The sequence below is a fragment of the Phyllobates terribilis genome, unplaced genomic scaffold, assembly GCF_046119375.1.
Source record: "Phyllobates terribilis strain yellow unplaced genomic scaffold, ASM4611937v1 Scaffold_7__3_contigs__length_470593459, whole genome shotgun sequence".
Taxonomy (NCBI): Eukaryota; Metazoa; Chordata; class Amphibia; order Anura; family Dendrobatidae; genus Phyllobates; species Phyllobates terribilis.
In genome coordinates this window covers 238684904-238705849 of record NW_027362767.1, presented here as the reverse complement: position 1 = coordinate 238705849, position 20946 = coordinate 238684904, and the positions used below count along the sequence as shown (strand labels likewise).

Here is a 20946-nt window from a genome sequence, read left to right as displayed (position 1 = left end):
TCCCAAATACGTACACACCCCAGACCAGGCCCCCCTTGTATGCAGACCCCAGACCAGGCCCCCCCTTGTATGCAGACCCCAGACCAGGCCCCCTTTTGTATGCAGACCCCAGACCAGGCCCCCCTTTTGTATGCAGACCCCAGACCAGGCCCCCCTTTTGTATGCAGACCCCAGACCAGGCCCCCCTTTTGTATGCAGACCCCAGACCAGGCCCCCCTTTTGTATGCAGACCCCAGACCAGGCCCCCCTTTTGTATGCAGACCCCAGACCAGGCCCCCCTTTTGTATGCAGACCCCAGACCAGGCCCCCCTTTTGTATGCAGACCCCAGACCAGGCCCCCCTTTTGTATGCAGACCCCAGACCAGGCCCCCCTTTTGTATGCAGACCCCAGACCAGGCCCCCCTTTTGTATGCAGACCCCAGACCAGGCCCCCCTTTTGTATGCAGACCCCAGACCAGGCCCCCCTTTTGTATGCGGACCCCAGACCAGGCCCCCCTTTTGTATGCGGACCCCAGACCAGGCCCCCCTTTTGTATGCGGACCCCAGACCAGGCCCCCCTTTTGTATGCGGACCCCAGACCAGGCCCCCCTTTTGTATGCGGACCCCAGACCAGGCCCCCCTTTTGTATGCGGACCCCAGACCAGGCCCCCCTTTTGTATGCGGACCCCAGACCAGGCCCCCCTTTTGTATGCGGACCCCAGACCAGGCCCCCCTTTTGTATGCGGACCCCAGACCAGGCCCCCCTTTTGTATGCGGACCCCAGACCAGGCCCCCCTTTTGTATGCGGACCCCAGACCAGGCCCCCCTTTTGTATGCGGACCCCAGACCAGGCCCCCCTTTTGTATGCGGACCCCAGACCAGGCCCCCCTTTTGTATGCGGACCCCAGACCAGGCCCCCCTTTTGTATGCGGACCCCAGACCAGGCCCCCCTTTTGTATGCGGACCCCAGACCAGGCCCCCCTTTTGTATGCGGACCCCAGACCAGGCCCCCCTTTTGTATGCGGACCCCAGACCAGGCCCCCCTTTTGTATGCGGACCCCAGACCAGGCCCCCCTTTTGTATGCGGACCCCAGACCAGGCCCCCCTTTTGTATGCGGACCCCAGACCAGGCCCCCCTTTTGTATGCGGACCCCAGACCAGGCCCCCCTTTTGTATGCGGACCCCAGACCAGGCCCCCCTTTTGTATGCGGACCCCAGACCAGGCCCCCCTTTTGTATGCGGACCCCAGACCAGGCCCCCCTTTTGTATGCGGACCCCAGACCAGGCCCCCCTTTTGTATGCGGACCCCAGACCAGGCCCCCCTTTTGTATGCGGACCCCAGACCAGGCCCCCCTTTTGTATGCGGACCCCAGACCAGGCCCCCCTTTTGTATGCGGACCCCAGACCAGGCCCCCCTTTTGTATGCGGACCCCAGACCAGGCCCCCCTTTTGTATGCGGACCCCAGACCAGGCCCCCCTTTTGTATGCGGACCCCAGACCAGGCCCCCCTTTTGTATGCGGACCCCAGACCAGGCCCCCCTTTTGTATGCGGACCCCAGACCAGGCCCCCCTTTTGTATGCGGACCCCAGACCAGGCCCCCCTTTTGTATGCGGACCCCAGACCAGGCCCCCCTTTTGTATGCGGACCCCAGACCAGGCCCCCCTTTTGTATGCGGACCCCAGACCAGGCCCCCCTTTTGTATGCGGACCCCAGACCAGGCCCCCCTTTTGTATGCGGACCCCAGACCAGGCCCCCCTTTTGTATGCGGACCCCAGACCAGGCCCCCCTTTTGTATGCGGACCCCAGACCAGGCCCCCCTTTTGTATGCGGACCCCAGACCAGGCCCCCCTTTTGTATGCGGACCCCAGACCAGGCCCCCCTTTTGTATGCGGACCCCAGACCAGGCCCCCCTTTTGTATGCGGACCCCAGACCAGGCCCCCCTTTTGTATGCGGACCCCAGACCAGGCCCCCCTTTTGTATGCGGACCCCAGACCAGGCCCCCCTTTTGTATGCGGACCCCAGACCAGGCCCCCCTTTTGTATGCGGACCCCAGACCAGGCCCCCCTTTTGTATGCGGACCCCAGACCAGGCCCCCCTTTTGTATGCGGACCCCAGACCAGGCCCCCCTTTTGTATGCGGACCCCAGACCAGGCCCCCCTTTTGTATGCGGACCCCAGACCAGGCCCCCCTTTTGTATGCGGACCCCAGACCAGGCCCCCCTTTTGTATGCGGACCCCAGACCAGGCCCCCCTTTTGTATGCGGACCCCAGACCAGGCCCCCCTTTTGTATGCGGACCCCAGACCAGGCCCCCCTTTTGTATGCGGACCCCAGACCAGGCCCCCCTTTTGTATGCGGACCCCAGACCAGGCCCCCCTTTTGTATGCGGACCCCAGACCAGGCCCCCCTTTTGTATGCGGACCCCAGACCAGGCCCCCCTTTTGTATGCGGACCCCAGACCAGGCCCCCCTTTTGTATGCGGACCCCAGACCAGGCCCCCCTTTTGTATGCGGACCCCAGACCAGGCCCCCCTTTTGTATGCGGACCCCAGACCAGGCCCCCCTTTTGTATGCGGACCCCAGACCAGGCCCCCCTTTTGTATGCGGACCCCAGACCAGGCCCCCCTTTTGTATGCGGACCCCAGACCAGGCCCCCCTTTTGTATGCGGACCCCAGACCAGGCCCCCCTTTTGTATGCGGACCCCAGACCAGGCCCCCCTTTTGTATGCGGACCCCAGACCAGGCCCCCCTTTTGTATGCGGACCCCAGACCAGGCCCCCCTTTTGTATGCGGACCCCAGACCAGGCCCCCCTTTTGTATGCGGACCCCAGACCAGGCCCCCCTTTTGTATGCGGACCCCAGACCAGGCCCCCCTTTTGTATGCGGACCCCAGACCAGGCCCCCCTTTTGTATGCGGACCCCAGACCAGGCCCCCCTTTTGTATGCGGACCCCAGACCAGGCCCCCCTTTTGTATGCGGACCCCAGACCAGGCCCCCCTTTTGTATGCGGACCCCAGACCAGGCCCCCCTTTTGTATGCGGACCCCAGACCAGGCCCCCCTTTTGTATGCGGACCCCAGACCAGGCCCCCCTTTTGTATGCGGACCCCAGACCAGGCCCCCCTTTTGTATGCGGACCCCAGACCAGGCCCCCCTTTTGTATGCGGACCCCAGACCAGGCCCCCCTTTTGTATGCGGACCCCAGACCAGGCCCCCCTTTTGTATGCGGACCCCAGACCAGGCCCCCCTTTTGTATGCGGACCCCAGACCAGGCCCCCCTTTTGTATGCGGACCCCAGACCAGGCCCCCCTTTTGTATGCGGACCCCAGACCAGGCCCCCCTTTTGTATGCGGACCCCAGACCAGGCCCCCCCCTCGTATGCGGACCCCAGACCAGGCCCCCCCTCGTATGCGGACCCCAGACCAGGCCCCCCCCTCGTATGCGGACCCCAGACCAGGCCCCCCCCTCGTATGCGGACCCCAGACCAGGCCCCCCCCTCGTATGCGGACCCCAGACCAGGCCCCCCCCTCGTATGCGGACCCCAGACCAGGCCCCCCCCTCGTATGCGGACCCCAGACCAGGCCCCCCCCTCGTATGCGGACCCCAGACCAGGCCCCCCCCTCGTATGCGGACCCCAGACCAGGCCCCCCCCTCGTATGCGGACCCCAGACCAGGCCCCCCCCTCGTATGCGGACCCCAGACCAGGCCCCCCCCTCGTATGCGGACCCCAGACCAGGCCCCCCCCTCGTATGCGGACCCCAGACCAGGCCCCCCCCTCGTATGCGGACCCCAGACCAGGCCCCCCCCTCGTATGCGGACCCCAGACCAGGCCCCCCCCTCGTATGCGGACCCCAGACCAGGCCCCCCCCTCGTATGCGGACCCCAGACCAGGCCCCCCCCTCGTATGCGGACCCCAGACCAGGCCCCCCCCTCGTATGCGGACCCCAGACCAGGCCCCCCCCTCGTATGCGGACCCCAGACCAGGCCCCCCCCTCGTATGCGGACCCCAGACCAGGCCCCCCCCTCGTATGCGGACCCCAGACCAGGCCCCCCCCCTCGTATGCGGACCCCAGACCAGGCCCCCCCCCTCGTATGCGGACCCCAGACCAGGCCCCCCCCTCGTATGCGGACCCCAGACCAGGCCCCCCCCTCGTATGCGGACCCCAGACCAGGCCCCCCCCTCGTATGCGGACCCCAGACCAGGCCCCCCCCCCTCGTATGCGGACCCCAGACCAGGCCCCCCCCCCTCGTATGCGGACCCCAGACCAGGCCCCCCCCCCTCGTATGCGGACCCCAGACCAGGCCCCCCCCCCCCTCGTATGCGGACCCCAGACCAGGTCCCCCCCTCGTATGCGGACCCCAGACCAGGTCCCCCCCTCGTATGCGGACCCCAGACCAGGCCCCCCCCTCGTATGCGGACCCCAGACCAGGCCCCCCCCTCGTATGCGGACCCCAGACCAGGCCCCCCCCTCGTATGCGGACCCCAGACCAGGCCCCCCCCTCGTATGCGGACCCCAGACCACATTCTCTGTGGCCTCTTCTGCTGCTGGGGAACAGATCTGTAGATCCATTATCTGAGTTAGAAAACCCACTTGATCCTCATCTATGAATCATAGAGTAGCAGGGGTAGGAAGAACCTTTCTCACTCTGGAGGACCTGGTGTGTTATTGCATTACATAGGCGGTACATTTATTTCAGTGAGCAGCATGTAATGCCTCTTCTCTCCAGTGGAGGAGCTGCAGGATAATCAACCACTTGCTGTTGTGTTCTTCCACAGATTACCTATGATCGCTGGGAGTGGAGCGCTCCGTGGTCAGCCTATTCGGTTGTAAAAGAAAGGGATTGTCCACAGCAGACAACCCTTTCAATATGGCTCCTATTTAACCATTGGAACCATATTCAAATCAATAGCAATAGCGCCACCTAGATGAGGAGGTTAAGAATGAGAAATTAATTGCTCCTATTAACCCCTTCCCACTACATAACGTACCAGTACGTGTTGCAGCCGGTGCTGGTGTATCTGGTTAACGGCAGCTACCGGAGCTAGCTCTGATTGCGGCTGTTTAACCCCTTAAATGACAATGGCATGTAAAGCACGCTGATTTTGCGGCTTTTTTTTGGTGCCTCCCCTTCGTTGATCCCTGAATGCACCCCAGAATGGTATCAATAAAAACACGGCTCCTCGCAAAAGATAAAAAAAAAAAAAAGTTACAGGTCTCGAAAAATGATGACACACACCAATTATTTAAATTTTTTTTTTTTTTTTTTTGCATACTTCGGACATTTTTTTAAGACCCTAAAATAATAAAAAGAAAGAAACCTTATAATATTTGACTTCGCTATAATCGTACTGCAGGTAAAAGCAGAATCCCCCCACGGCAGAATTGCTTTTTGTTTTGTTTTTTTTCATCAGTCCACCCCACTTGGATTTTTTTTTTACCATTTTTCAGTATAATTTACCAATTTTCCCGCATGAAATAAGCCCTCGTATGGCTACGTCAGCAAAAAAAACTAAAAAAGAAGGCGAGGAAAAAAAAATTAAAACGAAAAAGGAAACACTTATGGCGGATCTTACCTGGCCCCATTATGGAGATCCTATTCCTCCATTGCCCAGCAATGTCTATATGGGCAGAGAATGTAAAACTGGACTCGTGGCCCAACATCATGACTCCTCGGGGTGGTATGACCACCGTGATGTGTGCCTCAAGTCATACGTTGGTGAAAATGAGCTTGTGCCTGAATTACAGCAACTCTCCCCAAACAATCCAAGAGCTCTTCTCAGGGGTCAGTCAGCTGCCAGTGGGGTGAGATGTCTGATAAGAAAAGGGGCTGCTTCTTAACAATGTGATTGTCATCTCTCCGCAGACCGAAATATGCCCTCCTGGACGAGTGCACAAGTGCTGTCAGCATCGACGTGGAAGGCAAGATCTTCCAAGCTGCCAAGGACGCTGGGATCGCCCTACTGTCCATCACACACAGGCCATCTTTATGGTAAGCCGAGGGTAACGTCTGGGGGAGAGGTGGATTGGGCATGTTGAATCTTCATGCCTCATCCTTTCATTCCCAGGGGAGATTAGCTGCCGCCAGAGATGAGGTTCAGCTTCTCCTGCACCATGTGCAGAACTGATAATCTATGAGTGTGGGAGAGCTCCAGCCAAATACTCCTCCACCCTACAGCACCGCGGGTCTCCCAACCCCAACTTATAGCCTTATAAATCCGTATCAAGCTGTTAATTTGGGCAGGGAGAATTGTGATCCATATACGGACCATGAAATACACCGTCCAGACACGGTCTAAGGTGACCTCTCACTATAGCTTCTCTAATCCAAAGTCATTCTTGTTGCTTTGGTAAGCCTTTAGTTTTAGAGTGGTTTTTTTTTCTGTTTTTTTGCCTAATTCACTATATGTTTTGCACCGTCTTTATCTTTTTCTGCCTCTTTTTGTTCATGGCCGTGATAGCCGACTCCAGATGTTTTTGTCTAATTTCTTATTTGTAAGGTCTTTTGCACCAATGTACTCCACTACCCGGCTGGAGTATTTTTTGTGCAGACTAAGGTGAGGATCATGCGTCTTTTAATGCTCAAAGTAATCAAAAGAGCCCCTCCCTCCCCCAAAGAATAAAAAGTTAAAATGTTTCAATTTGTGCCAAATTCATCAAACATTCTGCTCCTAATTTGATGCAAAATTTCTCAAGGGAAAAAGAAAGACAAGACAATTTACTTTAAGGGGTTGTCCAGCCTTGGGGTAGAAGTCTGCAGTCAATATATGTGACTGCAGACTTGTGAATCTTCACAGCGCACGCACTGTTAAGCTTCTCCGGTGCCGAGAGCGGGCAATCATGTGCGATATGTATACTTCCAGCCACATTCCGACTAGACATGTCCGGCCTTGCTCAATACGCATGCATTGAGTGAGGCCGTGAACGTCTAGTCTGCACATGACTGCATGAATGCAAATTGCACACCTGCTGCTCCTGCACCGACACCAGAGAATCCACACTGTAAGGATTCACAAGTCTTCAGTCACTTAGAGCGACTGCAGACTTGTACCCTACGGCCGGACAACCCCTTTAAGGACCCGATTCATCATCAGTGTTTTTGTTTTGTTTTTTTAAGCCTGAAAGGGATGATATAAACATAGTTAAAGAGTGGGTACTATCCCGCTGTAACCCCGCGGCTCCGGTGGTTTCAGATTGGACAGGAAGCGATGATGTGCACCTGACCTTTGAGGTTGGTGATAGGCTGCGGCGGTCAGGTGATTGGAACATTGACTCAGGTGACATCCCGTTCCAGGTTTCCGGACTGGAGCGGTTGGGTATGCATTCTATTATTATTTTTTACAGTTTGATAAGGTCGGATTACCCCTTTATTCTCAAATCGCTGCTAGAAATGTAACAAAAAGACCTTTTTTTTTTTTTCCGGAGTCATTGTTTGATTCAGACTTTGCACAGGGCTAATACAGAGGACCGTGCAGTGCAGCGGGCAGTATAGCATCCAGACCCCTAGGAGCGCCCAGAGAGACTGTGAGACCCTCCGGTGCCTCGGTGCCCCCCTCGCTATGAATGCTGCAGCGTATGACTTGTGTCTAATGGGGATATAATGGACATTCATGGGCACAAGGCGCTATTATATGTGCAGCCTGTGAAGTCAGTGCCTCCGGATCGCCAGGCATCACAATACTTCGCGGGGTTAGCACTTCAGGCAGCATCGGGGTTAAACAGCATCACTGCTGCTTTAAGTAAAGGATGTATGGCCATTCTCCGAGATGACCCCCAGCCGCCCTTTTGTGCCCCACTTCTGTCCCCTTTTATCGTCACAGATGGGGAACTTGGATGGTTTCCAGCCTTGGCCTCCATGAAGGGGACAGTGGAGGACAATGGAGGCTTGTTCTTCCCTCCTCTGCAGTCCGTCCAGTGACATGCAGCACAGAGACGACGAGGGCATTCACCGCACTGCTTCCTCTCGTCCCCCATTCAGCCCGTCTCTGCCGGGCACTGTCCTGCCGCCTCTGCATCTTCTCTGACGTCTCTGCGCTCTTTTAACATTGCCCGGAGCCATCAGCAGGATTTATATAGGGCATTTATTTCCTTTGTAGGGGAAAGGGGTCTTCCCATGTCAGCACATAAGTCATTTATTGTAAAATGAAATGCTAGAAAAATATTCTAAAACACTTTCCAACATAAATCATGGCACTCCAGATCTCTGCTTGCTGTCATTTAATGGGAATCGTTATTATTACCCATCCTGGTGATGTGATGCACACACTGCTCTCCCCCGGTCCAGCGCTGAGTCTCTGCCGCCACACCATGAGCAAAACCGCTCATACTCAAGTCCAGTTTGGGTATTGGGTTTCCTCAACCCCTTTAAATCACAGCAGAGATCTTCAAAACTATACAGAGAATATACTGTAAAGTTGTATAACTTTTTTACATTGCACAAAGAATAATGTTTAAACTGATTAACGGTCCATTAAATGATGGGGATGTACTAAGAGCATTTCCACCATGTTTCTTTCCTGTGAGAGGTGGTGTGGCCAATGAGTAACCATGATGAACATATGTCCTCTATAATTAGTTATTTGCACCCCATTAAAGGGGTTAGCTCCTGAATAACATTTACCATGTATCTACAGGAGAGGTAATAACTTACTGATCACTGGTGTCCCCACCAATCACAGGAACGGGGGTCTCATTGTTATTAGAGTGTTATTGTGCTTATGTTACAGCCACTCTATTCTATGACTATGGGAGTAGTGGTCACACATGCTCACCGCACCATTCCGTGGTTATGGGAGTAGTGGTCATACATGCTCACCGCACCATTCCGTGGTTATGGGAGTAGTGGTCATACATGCTCACTGCACCATTCCGTGGTTATGGGATTAGTGGTCACGCATGCTCACCGCACCATTCCGTGGTTATGGGATTAGTGGTCACGCATGCTCACCGCACCATTCCGTGGTTATGGGATTAGTGGTCACGCATGCTCACCGATCCATTCCGTGGTTATGGGATTAGTGGTCACGCATGCTCACCGATCCATTCCGTGGTTATGGGATTAGTGGTCATGCGTGCTCACCGCACCATTCCGTGGTTATGGGATTAGTGGTCACACGTGCTCACCGCACCATTCCGTGGTTATGGGAGTAGTGGTCACACATGCTCACCGCACCATTCCATGGTTATGGGAGTAGTGGTCATACATGCTCACCGCACCATTCCATGGTTATGGGATTAGTGGTTACACATGCTCACTGCTGCATCCTGTAGCTATGGGAGTAGTGGTCATGCATGCTCACCGCTCCATTCCGTGGTTATGGGATTAGTGGTCATGCGTGCTCACCGCTCCATTTCGTGGATATGGGATTAGTGGTCACGTGTGCTCACCGCTCCATTTCGTGGTTATGGGATTAGTGGTCATGCGTGCTCACCGCTCCGCTCCATTCCGTAGTTATGGGAGTAGTGGTCATGCGTGCTCACCGCTCCATTTCGTGGTTATGGGAGTAGTGGTCATGCGTGCTCACCGCTCCATTTCGTGGTTATGGGATTAGTGGTCATGCGTGCTCACCGCTCCATTCCGTGGTTATGGGAGTAGTGGTCATGCGTGCTCACCGCTCCATTCCGTGGTTATGGGATTAGTGGTCATGCATGCTCACCGCACCATTCCATGGTTATGGGATTAGTGGTCATGCATGCTCACCGCACCATTCCATGGTTATGGGATTAGTGGTCATGCATGCTCACCGCACCATTCCGTGGTTATGGGATTAGTGGTCATGCATGCTCACCGCTCCATTCCGTGGTTATGGGAGTAGCAGTCATGCATACTCACCACTCCATTCTGTGGCTTTGGGAGTAGTCGTCACACTTGCTCACCGCTCTATCCCATGGCTATGAGAGTAGTGGTAGTGCATGCTCACCGCTCCATTCCGTTGTTATGGGAGTTGTGGTTACACATGCTCACCACTCCACTATGTAGCTATAGGGGTAGTGGTCACATTGGTTCCCCCCTCCATTTACATAGGAGTTTGTGCCCCCTGTTCTCAGGATAGACCCCTTCCATATTTGGCATCAGGACAAAATATGGTTCCCTCTTCGGGGTTCAGAATTTTGTCACGACTTTGGTGCACAACCGCCCCTTACGTCCTGTGTATAACCTTCTCCTCTTCTCTGTAGGAAATACCACACTCACTTGCTGCAGTTTGATGGTGAAGGAGGCTGGAAGTTCGAGAAGCTGGACTCGGCCGCTCGTGTCTCGCTCACGGAGGAGAAGCAGAGACTGGAGCAGCAGCTGGCCGGTGTGCCAAAGATGCAGCAGCGCTTCAGTGAACTGTGCCAGATCCTGGGCGAGGATTCAGAGCTGTCCGGCGGTGAAGACGGCCAGAAAGCCGAGCAGCCTGTGTAAGGACTCTTCTACCTGGTCTCGGCAGCCATTGCTGTTCCATGTCCATAGCCTCACCAGTACCTGCTGGGTAGCACCTATTACCCACACCCGCCTTTCTGCTATTTTTATTTTTCCTATGATTTAGATTAATTGTCCAGACCATAATAACGCAAATCATCCTGGTGAGCAAGGAGTTAACGCGCACTTTGAAGTCAATGGACTTCCGACGCTGAATGTGGTCGTCCTGCAGGCTGCGGTCAGCCATAGGCAGGAGTCATTTCTGTCCTTCTGTGGAATATATTGTGGTTTCAATCCACAAAATGTGAAGGAAATGGGGCGTGGGGGTCCCCAAACCTGTAATGTTAAAGGGGTTGAATACTTTTGGACAATGCCGCCCTTGTCGTTAAGGATAGTTGCCTCCAAAGGGAGGATGAGTTGTCCTAGACCATATGGCTGTGCGCAACCGTCCCGGAGGTCATCAGTTTGTGAAAGTATTCAATCCCCCCCACCTAAGAGTCCATATCTATTCTTTAGAATAGCAATTTTACTTGGTAACTTTCACGTTCTGAGCCATAAAGATAATTCTATCATGCTTTCAGCTCTGGAGAGAGGGAGATTTTTAAAAAAAACAAAGTTCTTCTTGCTGTCATTGAGTGGAAACATTTTTCTTTTTGTTAAGAGGCTTCATTTTATTTTAGTCACACCGCTGCGACCATTTTTAATGCTTCAGAAATGGCAAGTAGGCATCTTTGCAAATACTTTTGATTTAAGAAATGCTGTTGTTTTGTGTACACAGCTCCAATGCTGAGCATTGCATCTTTACAGAAAGGCATTGCAGTACGTAAGGGATCTTTACACCAGGCAGTGTACAGCAATCTAATGGAAAATTAACGAACCCCATCCATTATGGTGATGACATATTCTTCAACTGTTTCCAATATCAACCAGCAGAATACGGAGTGCAGCTCCGGAGTATAATACAAGCTGTAACTCTGGATCGGTACAAGATAAATCCTGTATATACATAGTGGTGTCACCATTTATGTATTATATATATACAGGCCCTAAAATGAGGTTCCCTGGTGGACAATACCACATTTATATGCACATGTTGATGATGTAGGCAGTTTTGTTGTTGTCGCCCACAGCAACCAATCACAAGTCAGTTTTTATTTTGCCAGAGCAGGTTTAGAAATAAAAGCTGAGCTCTGATTGGTTGCTATGGGCAACACAGACATATCTTTCTTTATAGACAGTTTTGATAAACCTATTTTTTGCTAAATTTCTATTGTCAGTTCCTCCATTTATGTGGGGTGGGCCCTGAGGTAATACCATCTCACGAGATAACCTCATGGCGCTGAAAGAGTAGAAGCGTGGCGGAAACAGTTTAGGGAGATTGCATCTAATCACTTAAGCTGGACAGATTTACAGGCCTGCACATTCCCCTGAAGCCCGTGTGTGCCTGCGAGGCGCCTCCACTTGTACATTATCCTCCTCCTGATCCCATGTCTGATAAAACACCCAGCAGAGCTGTTGACAAACATCTGTATATAGTATATAGTCAGGTGACCTCCAAGATGGCCGACCTAGCTACTTGTATGATATTATATATTGTGTATGAGGGCAGTGTACAGACTGGAGGGAGCTGGGACACATCTTATGAGCAAGACAGTGAAAACATGGCCGCCACAGCTGAAGGGAGTAAGCATGGCCGCCACAGCTGAAGGGAGTAAACATGGCCGCCACAGCTGAAGGGAGTAAGCATGGCCGCCACAGCTGAAGGGAGTAAGCATGGCCGCCACAGCTGAAGGGAGTAAACATGGCCGCCACAGCTGAAGGGAGTAAGCATGGCCGCCACAGCTGAAGGGAGTAAACATGGCCGCCACAGCTGAAGGGAGTAAACATGGCCGCCACAGCTGAAGGGAGTAAACATGGCCGCCACAGCTGAAGGGAGTAAACATGGCCGCCACAGCTGAAGGGAGTAAACATGGCCGCCACAGCTGAAGGGAGTAAACATGGCCGCCACAGCTGAAGGGAGTAAACATGGCCGCCACAGCTGAAGGGAGTAAACATGGCCGCCACAGCTGAAGGGAGTAAACATGGCCGCCACAGCTGAAGGGAGTAAACATGGCCGCCACAGCTGTAAAATGTAAACATGGCCGCCACAGCTGTAAAATGTAAACATGGCCGCCACAGCTGTGAGAGTAAACATGGCTGCCACAGCTGTGAGAGTAAACATGGCCGCCACAGCTGTGAGAGTAAACATGGCCGCCACAGCTGTAAAATGTAAACATGGCCGCCACAGCTGTAAAATGTAAACATGGCCGCCACAGCTGTGAGAGTAAACATGGCCACCACAGCTGTAAAATGTAAACATGGCCGCCACAGCTGTGACGGGATCTGGCTGTTTGCTCGGTCGGCCTGGCAGAACAATAGTAATGTGTACAGAGACCACAACATTAGATAGTCACCCCCTGCCCTCAAAGAAACCACAGCTGCCATTTTATTTATTCCAGTCAGCCTTGTAGTTTCTTCTGTCACAGGCATTAAGGAAGTTGAGATTAGGGGTTTCTTTAGGCCTCAAAATGGTGAGAAAGGGGCATTGAAGGGAATGGTGAACCCAGCAAACAGCTCCCTATATCTCAGCGTACGCTGGATTCACACATCTATTAGCCACGTACTGACTACGGGTGTCCTGATGCGGTCCGTGACACTCGGAGGTGTGAATGCTGCCTGGTGACACCCGGGTAAATTCATATAGAAGGGATTGGGAAGGGAATTTCTCTGGCTTAAAAGAAATATTAAAATATTTCATTATTAATATTCTTCCTTATTTATTTATAGACCAAGGGGGGTCGTCTATTTTTTTATATTTTATTTACTTAAACACATATATATTTGGGGCTAAAAATCAATTTTGCAAATGGGTGTCATTTAAATTGTTCCACTTTTTTGGCTGCAGGATGACTTAACTGAGAATTTGTCAGTGGGCTCCTTCTGTAATTCTCTTTTATCCGTCTGTTTCTGAGCTCCTCTGATCATGTGAAAGTTAAGCTCAACTTTTCATTTGGTCTGTGATCATGGGCCAACAAAGAGCAGGTCAGAACAACACAGATAAGAGAGAAACTCTGCTCTCAGAAAGGAGCTCACTGATGGACTCCCCGTTGACTTCTTCTGCAGCCAGCAATAGACCGCACAATACAGCGGCTATTGAAGGCAAATAGTGCAACATTTTTAATGAAACCTAATTGTAGAAATTATTTTTAGCCTTAAATACCTAGTAATGATTTCATGGAGGGTAAATCTGTCCGGTTGCGGTTTTAGTACCATGTGCTCTAGCTCGAGTAGGTAATTTTTTATTTTTTTGTCTTTCGGAGAAGAAAAAAGAGGAATTACACGTGTAACATCCAGTCATGGACATCACATGGTGTCTGGTGTGACTGTAGACACTTCCCCTTTGCTTAAAGGGAATTTGTCATCAAAAAATAACCTTTCTTTTAAATCAGGTTTTTGTGTTAAATGTATTTCTTAAAAATTAGGATATAGGGGTAAAAAATGTTAATTAAAACTGAAAATAGAAATCTTGCAATTCTCACACCGGCTACTGGGGAGAAGGGGGGCTTTTAGACTCCAACTTCCTGTTGTTTCAGGAAACAACGCATGTACATTAGCAGTAATGAACGGATGCCGGACCTATCTTTATATTAACGCATCTAATGAGTGTGTGCAAAGGTCATTGTCAAGAGAGGGGGAGGAGGTGAGATGTGACATCACGTATTGTGATTGGTGGATCCTGTGTTATCAGCTGTATATAGAGGTGTAACCTGTCCTTGTAATCCTGCCTTTAAGCAGCCTGCCAAAAACTCTTCCTAAAAGGACAGTAACTATGAGAATAATAACAAAAAACAGTGGCCAGTTTGAACATTACAAGATTTCTAATTTTGCTTATTCTAGAATATGGATTGTGATATAAATAAAAATTGGCCCCCTAAAAATGAATCACAAAAACTTGACATAAACAACAGGTCATTTTCTGATGACACTTTATTTTTTAAAAGTTGAGTGTGAGGACGTCTAGTGAGTAATCGCAGTTCTGTTATCAGCTCCTCCACTGGTGCAATACCAGACACAGCCAAGAGGAGTGCTGTTCTAATTTCATACAACCCAATGAACAGCGTCGGGAGATGGAAACCTGTATTTTATCATATTTTTCTTCATAGAGATGTAGGGAACTCATTTTTATCTGCACAAAACATAATCTTAAGGACAGATTTACAGTTTAGGAGTATGGGAGGTGTCTTGGTAGCCATCTTGGTTGTCACCTATCTTTTTTTTTTTTTTTTTTACTTTCTAAGTATCAGCAGGGAACGGGTTAACTAAACTTTTCTAGTTTTATTTTGTGGGGGGGACCATATTAATTACCGACCCAAGGCTCGGAGTCAGGTTACACAAGCGCAGTCCTCTCCCAGGTAATAAATACACAGCTCCCTTTGTGTGAATGTTTCATCATGCGACACTACAGCCTCAGTTTGCACCCGCAGGGCAGATCCAGGGGCGTCTCCAAGGATGAAGCCTTTTGTCTTAGTTGTTGGATGGAGAGGGATAAAAACGCAGATTATTGTAAAACATAAAGGCATCTGGGAATAAAGCAGCTGTAGGACGAGCAGACCTGTTCTAGGACGATCGGCTAAACCGACGGATACAGTTACAAGGCCTTTGATATTGTAGCTACGCCCTGCTCAAATAAATGAAGCGACGCTGCAGTACCTAACACAGCCTGTAGTCAAGAGTGGCGCTGTTTCCTTTTCCAAAAGCATAACTCTCCTAATCCTCGCCAAGTCATCACTGTCACTCTGGTGGTCCCCTGCTTGTGACTGCTGCTGCCAATCAGAGACTGTACCATTGTACTGGCATCGCCGCTCAGCGATGGAAGCCACTATGCCAGTAGTACAGCACATGACCTCAAATGTCACTGATTGGCTGCAGCGGTCATGTACCTGTTATGTGTAAGGAAAGACAGCCGGATCATCAGCCTTGCATTGGTAGGGATAGGAGAGGTAAGCACTGTTGTTTTTTTGTATGTTATTTTTTCATTATTTTTTTTCAAATGCTGGATTACCCCCTTTTAAACACATCTTCCATTTTGGCTGCTGTCCTTTGCTTTTCACTTCGCTCCACCCATGGCATTTCGGCACTTCGCTCACCACTTACATATTATGTTATATACTAATTATAGAGTGATGATCAACGGTTTAATATATTCTGATATCAAACATCGTATAATCGCTTCCTAGACTGTCAGAAGATTAGGGTAAAATGTTCTTTTTTTTTAATTAGCCTGATGATTGGGCCAAGATGAGATCAACATCTTTCCAAAGTGTTTCTAAAAGCTGGTGCTGACAAAAAGGGTCGGTGATGCCAATTTCAGCCAATCAGGTCACTTCTTGTATGTTCAAATCTGTAGTAAAAGTTGATACTTGGAGCCCGATTGCAGTTTTCATATTATATTCCATTTTCCTTAAAGGGTATGTCCATCTTTGTAACCATTGTTTTAGGGATTTTTTTTCCCTCAAAAGCGCCTAAACTAATAAATGAAATAACATTGGAAATATTTTTGGTTAAAAAATGTCCTGTCCTTTTGGGTATACAGCACCAAAGTGACCTCTCTTCTACTATGCAGTGTGTTCCTGCAGTCATATTGCCAACCATCTGTCCTCTGATTCATGCTTGCCGAACAAATGTGCAATAGTAAGAAGTTGAGAGAGAGGGAATTTGCAGGGTCAGACTACCCTGGGTTTGTTTGTAGTCTAACCATAGAGATGCATAAATTGGGAGAGAGGGAATAGGCAGGGTCAGACTACCCTGGGTTTGTTTGTAGTCTGTAACCATAGAGACGCATAAATTGGGAGAGAGGGAATAGGCAGAATCAGACTACTCTGGGTTTGGTTGTAGTCTGTAACCATAAGGGCCATGAATTGGGAGAGAGGGAATAGGCAGGGTCAGACTACCTTGTGTTTGTTTGTAGTCTGTAACCATAGAGACGCATAAATTGGGAGAGAGGGAATAGGCAGAATCAGACTACTCTGGGTTTGGTTGTAGTCTGTAACCATAGAGACACAAGTTGAGAGAGAGGGAATATGACTGCTGGGTCCGATTACTCTGTGTTTCTATGTAGTCTGTAACCATAGAGACGTGTAGGTCTACATAGGAGTTGTATACACAAAACAGTAGAACATTTTAGGTAAATGAGACCAAATATTATAAGCAGAATTCCACTAGCCGCAGTCGTACCAAAGGGGTTGTTCTTTCTATAGGGCGATGGTGGTACAAGATCAGTTATCAGTCCTGTATCTACGAATTTTCCAGGATTTCTGCTTTAAATGGCTACAGCAGCGTTTCTACATGTGATGTATTGTCCCCAGTGGGGCACAGTTTTCTGGACCTGACCACGCTTCCTGCCCACCCATTTCCTAATGTTCTCTGCCCAATCTCGGCCGGACCTCTCTCTGCTCAGGCGTTTAATGATCTCTTCTTATCGGGTATCGTGATCCGCACAGGATCAGCCGACACAGGGGCTACATGTACATTACTAATCAGCTATTCTTATACCAGAGCACTTAAAGCTGTACACAGTAACCAAGACCTTTCCTATGTTATATCGGTCTAATATACTAGAATTGACCTATCGGAATAATGTATTGTAACCCTGGATAAAACCGTTCACCTATCACTGCCTACCCCCAATAACCAAGTGGATCTTCGAATATTGTGCTTGTTCTAACTATGCAATCGTCCAGTAAATCAGAATATGTGCCTTAATTGTCGGTTCCAAGACCAAACGACTTTTGTTGGTTATATACTAATAAATGTATGATTTAGAGATGCCGCGTTTTGTGTCGTCTTTCCTTCTTGCAATTTAGAGGCAGAATCGGACACGGTCAGCCTTCTTCACAGTCCCGGATTGGACTTGGTCTTTCCAGAACATCCCACAACCATATGGGGACTTTGAGGACAAGTCATCACCTTGGGCTCTGTAACGTTCCTCAAACCACTCCTGATGGAGAGGTGCAATAATCCTGCTGGAAAAAGGGCGCTTTTATTAGAGGATTTCATTAGGTAGTACATCATTTGTACAGTGTTTAGGTAGGTGACACGTGTCACATCTACAGTACATGATACCAGATGCAGCAGAACATTGCCCCATCACGATGTCTCCACTGGCTTGTCATCTTCCCGTAAGGCATCATGGTGCCATCTCTTCCCCAGGTAAATGACTGTCCACACGATGTAGAACGTGATTCATCAGACCAGGCCACGTGTCTCTATTGCTTCATGGTCCAGTTTTGTCGCCCACATGTTCATTTTAGGCTCTTTTTGGCTTTGGACAAGAGTCAAGATGGTCACCCTGACTTGTCTGCGGCTACACAGCAGATGTCCATACACCCTACATGCATACATAGTAAGCTACAATGCTTTGTGTGCTCTGATACCTACCATAATCGACAATATATTATTTATCTACCCGTCAATTAGTTATGGGCCCCAATGAACTTTGGACCACTTTTAGTAGGTGGATACCGGCAGCACCCCACAAGACCTGCCGTTTTGAAGACAATCTGACCCATTTGTCAAGGCTACTCATCCTTAAGTTTGCAAATTTTTCCTGCTTCCAACACAACTTCAAGAACTGTATGTTTACTTTCCACCTATTATATTGCACTTTTTTTAGGTGCTGTCAATAAAATAAATGTCGTTCACTTCACCTGTCAGTTCTCACATTGTGGTTGCAGCATGCTGCCGAAACAACGACTACATGTTTGGTCACTGGCTGCACAATTTTACATTTACTTTCCAAATCATGCAGCCAATAATTTTTAGTTTACTATCTCCGCTCTGTAACTAATCTCTTCCACGGCACCCAGCGTCTGCCCCCTCCATGGCACCCAGCGTCTGCCCCCTCCAAGGCATTCAGCGTCTGCCCCAGCCCTGTAACTAATCTAGTCCACGGCACAGTGGTTTGTTGGTGTCCCTCTGTGGCACCCGGCGTCTGCCCCAGCCCTGTAACTAATCTAGTCCACGGCACAGTGGCTTGTTGGTGTCCCTCTATGGCACCCGGCGTCTGCCCCAGCCCTGTAACTAATCTAGTCCACGGCCCAGTGGCTTGTTGGTGTCCCTCCATGGCACACAGCTTCTGCCCCCTCCATGGCACGCAGTGTCTGCCCCAGCCCTGTAACTAATCTCATCCACGGCACAGTGGCTTGTTGGTGTCCCTCCATGGAACCCGGTGTCTGCCCCAGCCCTGTAAGTAATATCCATGGCACAGTGGCTTGTTGGTGTCCCTCCATGGTACCCAGCGTCTGCCCCAGCCCTGTAACTAATCTTATCCACGGCACAGTGGTATGTTGGTGTCCCTCCATGGTACCCAGCATCTGCCCCAGCCCTGTAACTAATCTTATCCATGGCACAGTAGCTTGTTGGTGTCCCTCCATGGTACCCAGCGTCTGCCCCAGCCCTGTAACTAATCTTATCCACGGCACAGTGGTATGTTGGTGTCCCTCCATGGTACCCAGCATCTGCCCCAGCCCTGTAACTAATCTTATCCATGGCACAGTAGCTTGTTGGTGTCCCTCAATGGCACCCGGAGTCTGCCCCAGCTCTGTAACTAATCTTATCCAAGGCACAGTGACTTGTTGGTGTCCCTCAATGGTACCCAGCGTCTGCCCCAGCCCTGTAACTAATCTTATCCACGGCACAGTGACTTGTTGGTGTCCCTCCATGGTACCCAGCATCTGCCCCAGCCCTGTAACTAATCTTATCCACGGCACAGTGGCTTGTTGGTGTCCCTCCATGGCACCCAGCGTCTGCCCCAGCCCTGTAACTAATCTCCTCCACGGCACAGTGGCTTGTCGGTGTCCCTCCATGGCACCCGGCGTCTGCTCCAGCCCTGTAACTAATCTCCTCCACGGCACAGTGACTTATTGGTGTCCCTCCATGGCACCCGACATCTGCCCCAGCCCTGTAACTAATCTTGTCCATGGCACAGTGGCTTGTTGGTGTCCCTCCATTGCACCCAGCGTCTGCCCCAGCCCTGTAACTAATCTCCTCCACGGCACAGTGGTTTGTTGGTGTCCCTCAATGGCACCCGGCGTCAGCCCCAGCCCTGTAACTAATCTCTTCCACGGCACAGTGGATTGTTGGTGTCCCTCCATAACACCCGGCATCTGCCCCAGCCCTGTAACTAATCTCCTTCACGGCACAGTGGCTTACTGGTGTCCATCCATGGCACCGGGCATCTGCCCCAGCCCTGTAACTAATCTTATCCATGGCACAGTGGCTTGTTGGTGTCCCTCCATGGCACCCTGTGTCTGCCCTAGCCCTGTAGCTAATCTTGTCCACGGCACAGTGGCTTGTTGGTGTCCCTCCATTGCACCCAGCGTCTGCCCCAGCCCTGTAACTAATCTCATCCACAGCACAGTGGTTTGTTGGTGTCCCTCCATGGCACCCAGCGTCTGCCCCAGCCCTGTAACTAATCTCATCCACAGCACAGTGGTTTGTTGGTGTCCCTCCATGGCACCCAGCGTCTGCCCCAGCCCTGTAACTAATCTCATCCACAGCACAGTGGTTTGTTGGTGTCCCTCAATGGCACCCGGAGTCTGCCCCAGCCCTGTAACTAATCTCCTCCACGGCACAGTGGCTTGTTGGTGTCCCTCCATGGCACCCGGCATCTGCCCCAGCCCTGTAACTAATCTCCTTCACGGCACAGTGGCTTACTGGTGTCCATCCATGGCACCGGGCATCTGCCCCAGCTCTGTAACTAATCTTATCCATGGCACAGTGGCTTGTTGGTGTCCCTCCATGGCACCCTGTGTCTGCCCTAGCCCTGTAGCTAATCTTGTCCACGGCACAGTGGCTTGTTGGTGTCCCTCCATTGCACCCAGCGTCTGCCCCAGCCCTGTAACTAATCTCATCCACAGCACAGTGGTTTGTTGGTGTCCCTCCATGGCACCCAGCGTCTGCCCCAGCCCTGTAACTAATCTCATCCACAGCACAGTGGTTTGTTGGTGTCCCTCCATGGCACCCAGCGTCTGCCCCAGCCCTGTAACTAATCTCATCCACAGCACAGTGGTTTGTTGGTGTCCCTCAATGGCACCCGGAGTCTGCCCTAGCCCTGTAACTAATCTCCTCCACGGCACAGTGGCTTGTTGGTGTCCCTCCATGGCACCCGGCGTCTGCCCCAGCCCTGTAACTAATCTCCTCCACGGTACAGTGGCTTGTTGGTGTCCCTCCATGGCACCCTGTGTCTGCCCCAGCCCTGTAACTAATCTCCTCCACGGCACAGTGGCTTGTTGGTGTCCCTCCATGGCACCCGGCATCTGCCCCAGCCCTGTAAGTAATGTCGTCCTCGGCACCTTTGAAAATCTTATTTGTGCAAGACATTGAGAATGGATAAGGACAGGTGGGGTATCGGTACACAGAAGAGCAGTGATCTATCTTCATTTTCATTTCTGTATTATGGGTTGCCGGACCCCCCCCAATTCAAGGTAACTGAACACTCATCACTATAGGACTCAGTTGAACCCCAGGAGT

At 51.1% G+C, this 20946-nt stretch overlaps 1 protein-coding gene across 1 annotated transcript in view; it reads left to right on the top strand.

The window, feature by feature from the left end:
- Positions 1-17239, top strand: part of ABCD1 (ATP binding cassette subfamily D member 1) — a 46978-nt gene extending 29739 nt beyond the window's left edge. Inside the window, exons 9-10 of the mRNA XM_073639924.1 lie at positions 5842-5967; positions 10152-17239. Of these exons, the coding sequence (XP_073496025.1) occupies positions 5842-5967; positions 10152-10380 (355 nt within the window). The 3' untranslated portion in view covers positions 10381-17239. The remainder of the gene's footprint in view (positions 1-5841; positions 5968-10151) is intronic.
- The last annotated feature ends 3707 nt before the right edge of the window (positions 17240-20946 follow it).